At 46.3% G+C, this 13,848-nt stretch overlaps 1 protein-coding gene across 1 annotated transcript in view; it reads left to right on the top strand.

Moving 5' to 3' along the window:
• Window positions 1-986: 986 nt before the first annotated feature.
• LOC308129390 (forkhead box protein J3-like) overlaps window positions 987-13,848 on the top strand; it is a gene marked incomplete at its 5' end in the record, with an annotated part of 28,557 nt that continues 15,695 nt past the window's right edge. Inside the window, 4 exons of the mRNA XM_080495330.1 lie at window positions 987-1,060; window positions 7,156-7,407; window positions 10,594-10,700; window positions 12,201-12,285. Of these exons, the coding sequence (XP_080351456.1) occupies window positions 987-1,060; window positions 7,156-7,407; window positions 10,594-10,700; window positions 12,201-12,285 (518 nt within the window). The remainder of the gene's footprint in view (window positions 1,061-7,155; window positions 7,408-10,593; window positions 10,701-12,200; window positions 12,286-13,848) is intronic.

Raw genomic sequence — 13,848 nt, 5'->3', positions numbered from 1 at the left:
TAAGCCGGCGCAAAAGCCTTGGGAAAGGTTCGTCTCCCAATCACCAGGAGGTCACTTGGAGCTCGTACAGTTGTGAGGATTTCTTTCTTTTGGCTTTGAAAATCCCCCGCAGATCCTCCGAGATCCGGCGGAGCTAAACACGTAATTGAAATTGTAAAAATTCCACAGTATCCACAGCGCGGTAGCACCGCCCCCCCCCCCCCCCCCCCCCCTCCCCCACCCCACCCCACCCCACCCCGCGCTGCCAGTCGAGCCGTGACGCGAATCCGCCTATATAGTGTGACTGAGTATGCATGTTTGTGTGTGTAATTAGTTGTGAGCCGGCGTGCCGGGGTGGGGTGAATGTAGGTCGGATGTAGTCATCGCTCCTCCGTTCCCCTGGAGACGTCAGGCGCAGGAATTTGGGACTCGGCGCACGCATGCGTCTGCTGCGGGTGCTAATGCAGGCCGGGGGGGGGGGGGGGGGGGGGGCCGCGAGGACCAGACCCGGCTAATCCCAGCACCGGCGAGTCATTTAATCATCTCAATAGAACTCCATTAGGCCCGCGCTTTTAAGAAATATCAATAAAGTGCTGTCAATAAAAAACGGATAATTCATCAAGGTCAAAAAAAAAAACCAAAAAAAAAAAAAATGCGAGCGCCGCCTTCGAGAGTGCAGAATATGCGTTCGGCATCCGCGAGCAAGCAATTAGCTGGTGCCTTTTCTTTAACACCCTCCACGGCTCTCCGAGGCACTTTTGATTCATGTTCTGCAGGTTTGTCTCGGCAGTCTGGTGCATGATTCAGCCCGTAGCGGCCGCGTCCTGCTGCTGCTGCTGCTGCTCGCATGTAAAGCAAGGCTCCTTCAACGTCTGCCAAGCTGCTTAAACACACTTCACATACCGGGATCCTCCACGTACACTTTTCACACTCGTCCGCTTCGGTTTGAGACGCGGTGCAGGCGGGGTCATCTGGCCCAGATGACTGGACTGAGATTAAAAGCTTGAATGGGAACGGTCGTCGGCCTGCTGGTGGCGCTGCGCCAAGATCAGAGTCGTAACAAGGTCAAGACTGGACTTTGGTCCGTTTGAGGAAAACCACAGGAGCAGAGGGAAGGTTGGGGGTGGAATCCCTCTGAACGGGCACTTCTGGGTGTATTGCACTATTAATACATCCTGGTTTATCTCGGGTAAAGATGGACAAACACTAAGTTCTGCTCGCTCCAAACGTTATCCTCCATTAATCCACACTTCTCAGTCACTCTTCTTTTCTTTCTCTCCAACATGAGAGAATACTACCGCGCTACAAAATAATGTTCCCCACTGTGGTGATCAGTTCAGGTCATAATTCACCCAGTCACTGTGGGGCGGTGGGGAACTTTATTTTGTAGACAGGAAGTAGTTTTGTTGTTCCACCTTGTGTGATGCTCCGATGGAGAGATGAGGGAAAGAAAGAGAGAAAAGGAAAGTGTTTCTGAGAAGTGTGTATTTTATTTTTGACCAATTCATCAACGTATTTATGTTAAAGTATATCTCTTATTGTATGTCATTTATTTCTTGTTTTCAAAAGATCGAGTGCAAGAACAAGATATTTTCATATATTTAACGGGAGTTTTTTATTTTAAATGTTCAATAAATGCTGTTCGAAAATCAAAGACACAATCGTGTAAATAATCCTGATTTCAATGTTGCCCAAAATAATCGTGATTGATTTTTCTTTTCCCATAATTGAGCAGCCCTACTATCAACCTGCACTACCTTTCTGAATACAATTGATTGTGATCAATGTATTAGTTATTAGGTTGTTGTTTCTACAGGTGTTCAGTGGAAGTAGTTAGTTTTAAGCCTCATATCTATTATAGCTGATATTTCTAACTGCGTTTTCATCCAGAAACGTACTAAATGCAGACATCTTGATGAAATTCCCTCAACTTGGCCGAGATGCAATTCTAATATTTCCTTTTCAAATCAGTTTCCTTACCGCTCATGTATTTTCGTGACAGACGTGCTCGCTGGCCGTTTGGTTGTGAAGAAGACATTTTGGTGGCTCCTCCCAACAATTAACCTTGAAACCGTCTCTTGCTGTGGCGTCTCGGACTTCCTGATTAAAACTGTCCGATCACAGACTCACCAGCATGTCTCACTTGTGTAAACGAGCTTCTGGGTGAAAACAGACGGCGACATCGAAGTACCACCCGATTATTGAAGTTCGAGTTACCTTGTAAAAAGGGACAAAAGCACGCGGTGGATGTACGTCGTTTTGGCCAAACCGCAGCCGTGAAATCTGCATATATCCAGTCAGTCGAGACGCGAAAGTCGCCCGTGGCTTTCTTAGAGTGACTGTCTGAAGTCAAATCTAGTTTTCACGTCTTTCCAGTAGTCCCGTACCCTTCTTCTTTCTGTTCACGCTTCGCGTGTCGCGACTGGTTAGCGGGCGTCCTCTCACTTTCCATACGACTGTTCGTGGGGGCAAATGATCAGCATTCGCGTGTCTTCGGGGCACTCGGAGGAAACGTCTGCGGGGGAGGGGGTATTCCCCTCGCCCGGCCTCCGCGGCGGTGTGATGGTGGATGACTACGGGGCAAATGATTGTTCTGACCTTGACATCACTCTTCGCCACATTTTCCAACTCCGACCGTCTGCAAGATGCATCGTCTTTGACGGTGTAGAGGTGTAGATCGTCGGCGCGGCAACTTTTGTACTGTGTATATTTGGGAAGATGAATTCTCAGAGGGCTTAAACACTAAATATCAAGGCGAACATAATTATTAGGCAGCTTTCATGACCTACAATAAAAGAGTTTGACTCGACGCCAAGTAAGGAAAATTGATGTGCTTTTCAGATTTACACCACCTGGTTGAGGTGAACCCTCCAGAGTGGCCGAGGGTTTTACTGGGACTCAACCGGGTCGCAGAGAAAAGACCAGCTGACAACTTACTGCGAAAATGTCGCCATTTCAGAGGTGAAGCCTGACGGTGTAGAGCAGGGACGCCACACTTCTTCATCTGCGAGCTCCTTATAAAAGGACCAAGTCAAAGTGATCCACCCACTGCAAAAATGCAAAACATATATTTATTTTCAAACATATTGAGGATTCTTTATATGTACAATGTATAACGATGTACCTTGCAAAACCGTATGAGCCAATATTGTGCAACACGACATAATTAACTATGAACATTTGTTGTAATTACCCGAGTTTACTCTGATTACCTTCTTTGGTATTGTGACGGTCGACTGGCAGACGAGACAAACGCACTTCGAAAATGACATCGTGGGAAAAAAAAGTCCACCTCCCATTCCTCGTGAAAGTGACACGTGTTCGTCTTCTCACTTGGTCCAGCCCCCCCCCCCCCCCCCACTCATGTTTGAAGCGAGGGCTTCAAATTTGCGGTAACTCGCTTGACTAGCTTGTTAGCTTCGCCACACTTAGCGTCGTCGTTTGTGCGGTGACCTGAAGGTCGGAAAAATTCCGCCGTCATCCGATGCTGCGTTCGATTGTACTCGTGATTCGGAAAGGTAAATCAGTTTCATTACACCAGCGTCTATTTTTTTTTTTTTATGTCATGCGATCTACTATTACTAGCTTTGCGATCGACTGGTAGATCGCGATCGACGTATTGAGCACAACTGGTGTAGAGGAATCGTGTGCCAAGTGCTCAGAAACGTCATTGTCTGAAGGGTTTTCTCAGGAGGGTCCGCTTGAAGAGTTGAGCAAAACCACTGCAGAGGAAAGTGATCAGGATCACTGGTTAGTCTAGATCAGTGTTTCTCAACCTCTGGTGTTTCCTCCAGATCGTCAGCTGAGCCGTGGGAAATTATCACATTTCACATTTTTTTCTAAAAAACCTTTGTTCTCACAGCGACAGTGTGTTGCAGAGTAATCATGTATAAATACTCTTCACCACTAGAGGGCAGCACAGAACTTTGCCGGTGAAATGTAAAGTGACAGACGTCAGTGTGGTTCATCTCCACCTCCTGCTACCATCTTGTATCAAAGTACTGTGTCAGTGACAGTGATGGAGAAGTTTTTGAAAACCAGGATCTCAGCTCTTCATCCATCAGGTCCAGGTTTCACACTGAGGGAGGCACTATTAAAAAAAGTCCTTGCTTTCTGGATTTACTGGATTCCTGTTGATAAAACTTTGATGAGAAAGACTTTATATTGTTAATAGAGGCTACAGAGTTTAACATTTTCCGGTGGTGGTGGTGTGCCTCCAGATGTTTCCAAAGAAAAAAGTGTGTCTTGGTTCAAAAAGGTAGAAAAACACTGAACTAGAAAACACCAATGATGCGACTTGTTACGCTCATTTTCCCCCCAAAAAGAGACTCTGCTACGCATTTTTTTCTCGGCTTACTCCTCCAATTATTTACACACTGATTAAAAATAAGACTTTATTTCTTCTTAAACGTCCTCATGTGACGTTCCTTTAGCATTTCGGAGTGAGACGGAGCTTTATAGTTGTAGCAGCGCAATTTGAATAGTAATTGTGCACGCAGTGTAGTGGAACCGTCTTAATCAACAATAATTTCTCGGGCTCTATATGGTCTGTTAAATAGGTCAGTTCTGTAAATTAGCGTGTCCCGTCGTGGCTCCCGTTGATGGTCCAGCAGTGTCCAGTAAGGATTTTGTGTGCATGTCGTCAGTTTTAAGTGCGGAATGGAGAGAATTCCGAAGACGATCGCCGAATAGTTAAACAAAGTCTTTAAACTGCCTTTATTGTCATTATACAGTAAATTAAGACAAGTACAAAAATACTACAAAAACACATTGGCCTTGAGTAACGTCAAGTATAAATATGGAAATGTTGCACAAGGAGTGATGAAGAAGTCAAATGTTTGAAGATTTACCTGTAAAGCAGCGTCACATGTGGGTTCAGAGTCGTTACGACTTCATTTCCACGTCTATTTGTTGCTGCGCCGCTGCTGCAGTGCCACTCAGAATCAGTCAGTAGAAAACTGGGGGAGTTTTTTTGTCTGTTTTGACAATTTCTTGTCTTGTTGCCTCTGACAGTTTGTCATGCAAACTTATGATTGTAACGCAAAATGTATAATACGTGATGGCTACCAAAGAGCAGATGAATGAAGCTGTGATCATATACAGGCCATTGAGGGAGATTCACCAGCCTGCCAGGTTTGTTTTATATATATATATATATATATATATAATTCAGAACCATGAAAAAGACGGAACTCTGAAATGGCATCGGTAAAAACGGACAGCGATATTAAATTACTGGCAGATATTAAGAGATGAAATCGGATATTAAAATCTAAAGCGATCTTGAAGATAATGACGGAAACGTTCACTCATTTTTAACAATTTCGCCGCCACAAAATCCAAAATGGGGTTGAAAGTGAGTCTCCACTTATGGAAAATAGTAGATTTGCTTTGATTTCCTGAGTATTCACTGGTTGTTTTTAAGAGTTTTGAATGTATATATTTAGTGTTTATTCTGTTGTCACTGAGGTTGGATAAACACTGTAAACTTAATGAACTTGACAAACTGAATTTTAACTATTTTTTGCAAATTTGTTTTGCTTTGGCACTAAATAGTTTATCGTATATGAATGTGTTAATACATTTTCATACATAAATATAAACCAGCATTTAAATTCCAACTTGCTAATACTTGCAAATAGATGAATTTATTCACACGTGAAAGACGGAGGTGTCTCTCAGGTGTGTTGCGCCGACGCGGAGCGCTAATTAAAGCAAACAGCGCCGATAAGTTATGCGAGTCTTAGTTAGCCCGGCGTGGCTGCGCACCGTTTCACCTCCGGCTGGACCGTCCTGGAGCTTTGAGGCCGTCCTCGACTCACGTTGGCTCGTCTGGAGTCGCAGTGACAGTACGTGGGATTTCTTCTGTGGTGTATTGTATTGTCTCCTGCTTGGGGGGAGGAGGGAGGGGAGGGGGGGGGGGTAAAAACACTCAAAAGCTTGCAGGAAGAAAAAAACCAAAAAGCCTGAAATGTTGACCTCCGTGTTCATCTGGAGCCGTCTCCTGCAGGCTCGCTGTGTGAATTCCCCTCTGCATTTCTTCCAGGTGAAGAATGCCAAAGAAAATCGGGAGCAGTTCTCAACCAGTTTAAAAAAAATGCTTGAAATGTTTGCTCTTGAACTTTAACTGTTGAGGAGATGGTTGCTACTGGCATGAATTTATTTTTTCCCTCTTCCACACCTGTGTACAGGAAGCGAAAATTAGTTGGAAAGAGAATCCGGGATAGTGTTGATTGCCCAGCAAACATCATATCTCCCACAGCTTTTCCACTCAGGTCCACAGCTTCTTGCATGATCTTGTTAACGGGGGGGAAATGCAGCTTTTTGGTCTGTAAACCGTTTGGGTGTGCGGGGATTGGGGGGGGGGGGGGGGCACAGAGCTGCCTTCTGCAGGGGCCCTGGACCTTGCTTTGATCTCATTATAAAATGCAAATGCACAGTACCCTAAACAGATCAAAGGTTCAACTTCCCATTGGATCTGAAGCTTAATAATAGCAGCCCGGAGCGGTTTCCTATTTTTGAAAGAAGCGATTTGGGTAGCCACTGGTCCTCCAGGACATTATTTACTCTGGAGATAATGTTCCTGCTTCTCACTGGTGACTCGCCACAGCTCTGAAAATCCTTGCTCCTGTTGCTCATTTAAATAAGATTGGTCAGGTATGAGCGTTCGTGCCTCCTGCCCCCCCCCCCCACCCCCCCCACACACACACTATCTCTCACCTCAAGCTTTAGGTTTGCGGGGCCCCGAAATCTGAAAGTGTAAAATTGCTTCGGTGCCAGGCTCTCTGATACCTTCATCTGCTTTCTTAGCCCGTATCATCATTACACCGTAAAGCAAGCATTTAAATTTTAAGTACTTTTTAGCTGATACTGACATTTTCTGCCGCGCTGATGCATATTTACACCCCGTTTCCAGAAGGATCCTTCAGAAACGTCTCTCTCAGTGGAATATCGTAACCTTGACTGAGGGCGCCGTCCGATGAGTGACAAGGATGGGCTTTTTTTTTTTTTTTTAGTCCCTTTTTTTTGTTGTTTTATCCTCAACTCCTTGTTAATTGCAAAGCCGGCAGAAGCATGCAGGCCCGGTGCTGGCTTTTTCAGGGTGTGGGAGGGGGGGGGGTGGTGATTCACTCGGCAGCCAGTTTGATCCTGCTGTGAGGCGGGTTCCCGTGTCAGGAAGCTCCAGCCTGGCCACCCGCCCACCAGCCTCACCTTGCGCCCGCCCACCGGCGCCCCCACCGCTCACGCTCTGGCCCTCAGAGTGGGCGGGGAGAGCAGGCTGGCAGGCCGGCAGGCCTTGGCACCGATCCGCTTTGGCAGCAGCCGCTGTCCCCACACTCCGCCGGGTGAAGTGCTGACTGCAGTGCAGAACACGAAAGGCCCGGGGCTCCTCGGCGCTTCCCCGCGTGGCCCCGCGGGCCTGTGCTGGTGATGTTGGCTTCAATTTTATTTGAAGCCGTGCTTGTCTTTTTTTTTTTCTTCTGACGGCCGTGGACTCGCGCTTGATCCACCGTGCGTTTATATATATATATATATATATATATATATGGCTGGTTTTATCAGTCATTAACTCCCGACGGCACCCTCCCATCTGCCGCTCTCACTCACCCAGACGTGATGCGGCAGCCCGTTGACCACAGTCGTCGATCGATCCGGCGAACTTCCTCCTCTGTGATAATGAGATCTGTTCACGTCAATACGGCACTCGCAGAGAGCAGAGCGCCATTTATTTTCCACCTCCTTTCTCCTTCTAACAATCATTTCTCACGCGGATAATTCAGGACAGGATGTCGGTGCCCACGTATGTTCATGATCTTCCCCCCCTTTATCAAGTTGCATTTTTGAGTATTCTCTATAGTTGGCAATAATAGAGACCCACGAGAGGCTTTAGGAAACTACATAGATAGATAGATAGATAGATAGATAATTACTTTATTCATCCCGAAGGGAAATTGTTTTGTTGCAGCAATCTGGTACATACGAATATTATAAAATACAATAGAATAGAAATAAAAATATCTGGGTATAAGACATAAAGTAAAACACAGAACGGAACATGGGCACTTAGAAATAAGCAGGAGATCAAAGCAAGATAAATAAATAGTAAGGTGCAGTGGCAGAGCCACTAGAAGTAGGCATTATATAATAATAATAACAATAATACACATAATAACAATGTGAAACAGTGTATAATATAACAATAACTATATATATATATATATCAATAATAATAATAACACCAATGGTAATAGTGTACTTGCACATGTATAAATATATGTATATGTACATGCAATATGCCATATGAAATATATGATATAATATAAGTATCAATGTAATTTAGTCCAGGTGGTGATTGAGGCTCTGACGGAGGGAGAAGAGTTAAAAAGTCTTATTGCCGCGGGGAGGAAGGACTTCCTGTAACGTTCCTCAGAACATGTGATATAGAACCGTGATCTCGGCGAGTCAAACCTCACAAGGAGCCAATATCTCCGAGAGAATTGAGGATCTCCACTGGAACCAGTTAGGATCCCTGTCCTGGTACCCGGTGGGACTCCTGACAGGTGGTTTATACGATGTGTGTATTTCATACAGACCGTCTATTTCTTTCACTTTCCACTCTGTCCACTAGGGGCAGTGAAGGCAGTGTCGAGAGCGAACAAGCTGCTCCTCCAGCTCTTCACGTTACCCTGCAGTTTGCATGTCCTCCCTGTGTGCGCGTCTGTTTTTCCATTTCCTCCTGGTAAAGTCCAAAAAGCCACATTTGGGGGTTAATTTGCTAACGGCCTTGTCCACAGGGGTGAGTGTGAGCGTGTGCGGTGGTTCGGATCGCCTCCGTCCACACAACCGTCATAAAGCGTCCTAATAGATTCGGGCATAAACGAGTGAAAACAATGTCAAATAACGAGCGATCCTTTCCATCTCGCACAGTGAGGCACGCAGCGGGGATTTTCAAGAACACCGTGTTTGTTGGAAGAAATAAAAAGATGAGCCGAAATACATTTTTGAACCAAAAGAACTGATTACAAAAAAAGAAAAAAAATTCAATACCCTGGAAGTTTTCACAAGAATTTTCATCAATATAAAGCCGCGGCTGTGTAATACTTTGCGTTGCACAGAGGCGACGGGCAGCCGTGGAGAAAAATAATAGAAGGGTGGGGGAAAGTCCACTCGCGGGGAAAAGTGGGTTTAAGTACAGAGGAAGCAAAGTGCCATTGTTGTCTAAATCTTTCTGGCCACGGAAGGATGACAGAAGAGTTTCTCAGCAGCCCCTCGCGGCCCCTCATCTTCCCCCTTCAAATTAAAACAAAAACACACAAAAAAAAAGACGAAGCTAGTGATTTTTCCAGTTGTGAGTTGTGCTTCAAATTCCTTCAAACTTTAACTGTGACACTGGAGGTGATTTTCTCCGTCGGCTGCAGATCTGTGACGGAGCAAAGGTCTGCTGGAGGTCCTGATCTCAGTCCAATCATTGATGGACAAGGAAGAATAAGAATCATAATAAATAGTCCTGAACCCTCCCTGCTTGTAGCCAAAGTCTAATGTGTCTCAATAATGTGTGAAAGCTGCAGCTCTGAGGGAAAAAAACAAGCTTTAAGCCTTTAGATTTCACTATCTGAGGGTATTTAAACACTTTAAAATCAGTATAAAACTATACTATATACCATATTTAACTGTTTGTAGCTTCTAGAGTCTCTAAAGTGGAGAAACATACAGCTTAACTTCTCGTACTGGTCATATACTATTGAAAACTTCTCTGTGATTTATTGTTTTCATAAAGTTCCCAAAATACGACTTACTGAAAATAATGTACACGTTTGTCTTTCTAGAGCACATATAAATATTTCATTTAAAAGTGCTCTGTAGGAATATTTCAGTAGTTTAAATTAGTAGTATGATTAAAAAACAAAACGACAACCATTGACTGGCATTTAATCCTTAATGAAATTAATTTGAATCACATATTTTACTGTTTCTATCTTACAGAATTCTCCAAAATTACTAAATGTGTGTTTTCTGTGCAATATTGGCCCATATGATTGTGTATTATTTGCAAATATGGATAAAGAGGAATGAATTGAAGCAGCAACACTTGATTATTCTTATTTCCAGCAGTTTGATCGTGTTGTATAATTATCGTCGTCGGTTTCGAGCCGTTAGCTTGAAGGAAATATGGACCATATATGATGGTTCAGCCGATAAAGTGTTATCAGTTTAATCCCCGCTCTAAATACATTGAAGTGCTTTTGTCTTTCTTTGGAGCTTCAGTCCTGCGACTCCAGATAAGGAATGCGGTGAACGGCGAGCTCACCTCCCCGTCCTGCACGTTCCCGTGAGTTCTACTGTCAAGTCCTGGATCCTCCACTTCGCCTGCGTCGACCAACTGTCCGCATGAGCCGGAGTCATTAGTCCGGCCATTGATCGGCGGTAAAAAAAAATCAAACCCTCGCCTGCAGAGAGCTGTTGGAAGGATGGCGGCCTTCTTGGCGTCGCCACGCCGATGTTGAGGAGGAGCAGGAAGGAGCGGAGGAGCTGATGAATCCTGCGCTATAAATAGAGTTGCAGTCCTTGGAATCCGCCTTTAACACTGAATCTGCCTTGTTAAATTCATCTGAGCTGCCGAGTGGCCGCCGCCGCCGCCGCCGCCGCCGCCGCCGGCTCCCGCCTCACACGCTATACGTCGCAGAGAAACCGGCCCGTCAAGAAAAGGCGGCGTTTTGACGGTAACCGGTGCAGCAGTTGTGGTGATTGATTATTTTTGGAAAAATGTTTCTTCTGGTCTGTTTTTTAAAATGTAATTAATAATATTCATAATTAAGGTTGCCTGCTCTCCCCGAAGAGCGGCTGCCTCCTGTGAAGCTCGCAGCTAATTTATCTGCCGGCGCCGCAGCGAGCGCAGTCTTTTACTTTTTTGGAAATGAAAGGGAAAGAGGCTGCAGGACTAATTAATAGAGGCAAGCAGAACCGGCTTTTAACTAGTCCACGGCAACCTGAGACTGCTGGGGTGGTCGGAGGCCGGAGCCGGCTGCTGCAGCATCCACATGGAGTGTGTGTGTGTGGGGGGGGATGGGGGGGGGGGCAATACATGGGCCAGAACCCACAGGAGGCTTCTTCCCTGTTCATGTAATGACTCACTGCTTTTACACGCCGCAAAACCTCAAACTAGGATATGTGTGACTCGTCTGCTGGATGGTCGTACACGCCCCCCCCCCTCCCCACCCCAACCCCCCCTCCACCTGAAATGTGACTTGGCCCCGTCATGCACCAGTCCGCCACTAGTTGGCGCTCCAGCCCGGTCAGAAAGCGATCCAGCCATTAAAAGACGTTTAAAAGTGAAACGCGATGAGATGTGATTCCGTTAAAAAGTGTGTGACGTCATCACCTGGGAAGTTTTCCTGCAAGTTACCTGTTCAAGGTTCAGGCCGCCGGGACTTGAACGGATATATTGAACCTGAAAACATCTAATAACGATGACCTCGCTGGATCCGGGGCAATAAAGTATAAAATGCAATGTTTTTGCACCGTGTTGAGAAGCTGTATAATACGAGCCCTTTAAAGCTCCAGATGAAGATGTTTCAAAGGCAATTTTTTTAAATGACCTTACTGTGAATTTGCCTAAAATTTTTACCATTTAGTTTTATGATGCGAGTTGACGACTGCAAATTTATCTTCAGCCGACGGGAACGGCTCTTCTGAAATAAATGTGCTTTTTAACGAAAGATGCCATGTCCAAGTAAAATAGAATAAAATAGAAGTCATAACACAAGACTGAGACCAAGAACTGAGCAGAATCATCGCAGCATTAATTCACTAATCCAGAGACGTGAGAGGAAATAGGACTTTGTCCACACGAGTGAGAGGAACTGGAGTGGGGAGGGTTTCAGACAGGACTTCATGTTGTTAGGATGTATATATATATATATATATATATATATATATATATATACACACATACTCGTGTGGAACTAGTATGGAACTAGTGTCGAACTGGTGTGGTGTGGAACTGGTGTGGAACTAGTGTGGTGTGGAACTGGTGTGGTGTGGAACTGGTGTGGAACTGGTGTGGAACTAGTGTGGTGTGGAACTCGTGTGGAACTAGTGTGGTGTGGAACTGGTGTGGTGTGGAACTGGTGTGGAACTGGTGTGGAACTAGTGTGGTGTGGAACTCGTGTGGAACTGGTGTGGTGTGGAACTGGTGTGGTGTGGAACTGGTGTGGAACTAGTTTGGAACTGGTGTGGTGTGGAACTGGTGTGGTGTGGAACTAGTGTGGTGTGGAACTCGTGTGGAACTAGTGTGGTGTGGAACTGGTGTGGTGTGGAACTGGTGTGGAACTGGTGTGGAACTGGTGTGGAACTAGTGTGGTGTGGAACTCGTGTGGAACTGGTGTGGTGTGGAACTGGTGTGGTGTGGAACTAGTGTGGTGTGGAACTAGTTTGGAACTGGTGTGGTGTGGAACTGGTGTGGTGTGGAACTAGTGTGGTGTGGAACTAGTTTGGAACTGGTGTGGTGTGGAACTAGTTTGGAACTGGTGTGGTGTAGAACTAGTTTGGAACTGGTGTGGTGTGGAACTGGTGTGGTGTGGAACTGGTGTGGTGTGGAACATGCTGTGGAACTAGTGTGGTGTGGAACTGGTGTGGTGTGGAACTGGTGTGGAACTAGTGTGGTGTGGAACTAGTGTGGTGTGGAACTGGTGTGGAACTAGTGTGGTGTGGAACTAGTGTGGTGTGGAACTCGTGTGGAACTAGTGTGGTGTGGAACTGGTGTGGTGTGGAACTGGTGTGGAACTGGTGTGGAACTAGTGTGGTGTGGAACTCGTGTGGAACTGGTGTGGTGTGGAACTGGTGTGGTGTGGAACTAGTGTGGTGTGGAACTAGTTTGGAACTGGTGTGGTGTGGAACTAGTTTGGAACTGGTGTGGTGTGGAACTGGTGTGGTGTGGAACTAGTGTGGTGTGGAACTCGTGTGGAACTGGTGTGGTGTGGAACTGGTGTGGTGTGGAACTAGTGTGGTGTGGAACTAGTTTGGAACTGGTGTGGTGTGGAACTAGTTTGGAACTGGTGTGGTGTAGAACTAGTTGGAACTGGTGTGGTGTGGAACTGGTGTGGTGTGGAACTGGTGTGGTGTGGAACATGCTGTGGAACTAGTGTGGTGTGGAACTGGTGTGGTGTGGAACTGGTGTGGAACTGGTGTGGAACTAGTGTGGTGTGGAACTGGTGTGGAACTAGTGTGGTGTGGAACTAGTGTGGTGTGGAACTGGTGTGGAACTAGTGTGGTGTGGAACTAGTGTGGAACTGGTGTGGAACTAGTGTGGTGTGGAACTGGTGTGGAACTGGTGTGGAACTAGTGTGGTGTGGAACTCTTGGCTCCAGACCGAAGCTGGACGTCAGTGAAACGGAGCGTCTTCCTGCTGGACGTCTGAAACAAACTGGTCCTTCATGATCGGCATGTTGATCAAATCTGCATGGCAGGTAATTATACTGGGAATACGTCTGGGTGGCATTGCCCCCCCCCCCCCCCCCCCCCCCCACAGTCACCCTCTCTGCCAAGCTAATAGCTTCTCGCCGCTCGGTACAACCTCGGCCTCTTTCGCATGAACGGCGAGCGGCGGTTGTGTCGTCACGGCCGGCATTAACAGCTGCTTATTGATAAAGATGTCAGCGGGTGGGGGGGGGGGGGGGGGTGGGGGGGTGGAGGAAGAGGGGCTTTTTCTGTCCCCTTGCCTTGTCACGGCGAAGCAGGATGGCTGTCTCTTATCCCACAGCGATGTTTGATCGTCCTGCTGCTGCGTCCTCCGTGGGGTCAGCGGCCTGAGAGAGAGAGAGAGAGAGAGAGAGAGGGGGTGGTGGTGGTGGTGGGGTGTGGGGGTGGAGG

Source organism: Blennius ocellaris, assembly GCF_963422515.1.
Source record: "Blennius ocellaris genome assembly, chromosome: 4".
In the NCBI taxonomy this organism is placed as follows: Eukaryota; Metazoa; Chordata; class Actinopteri; order Blenniiformes; family Blenniidae; genus Blennius; species Blennius ocellaris.
This window is presented reverse-complemented; position numbering and strand designations above follow the sequence as displayed.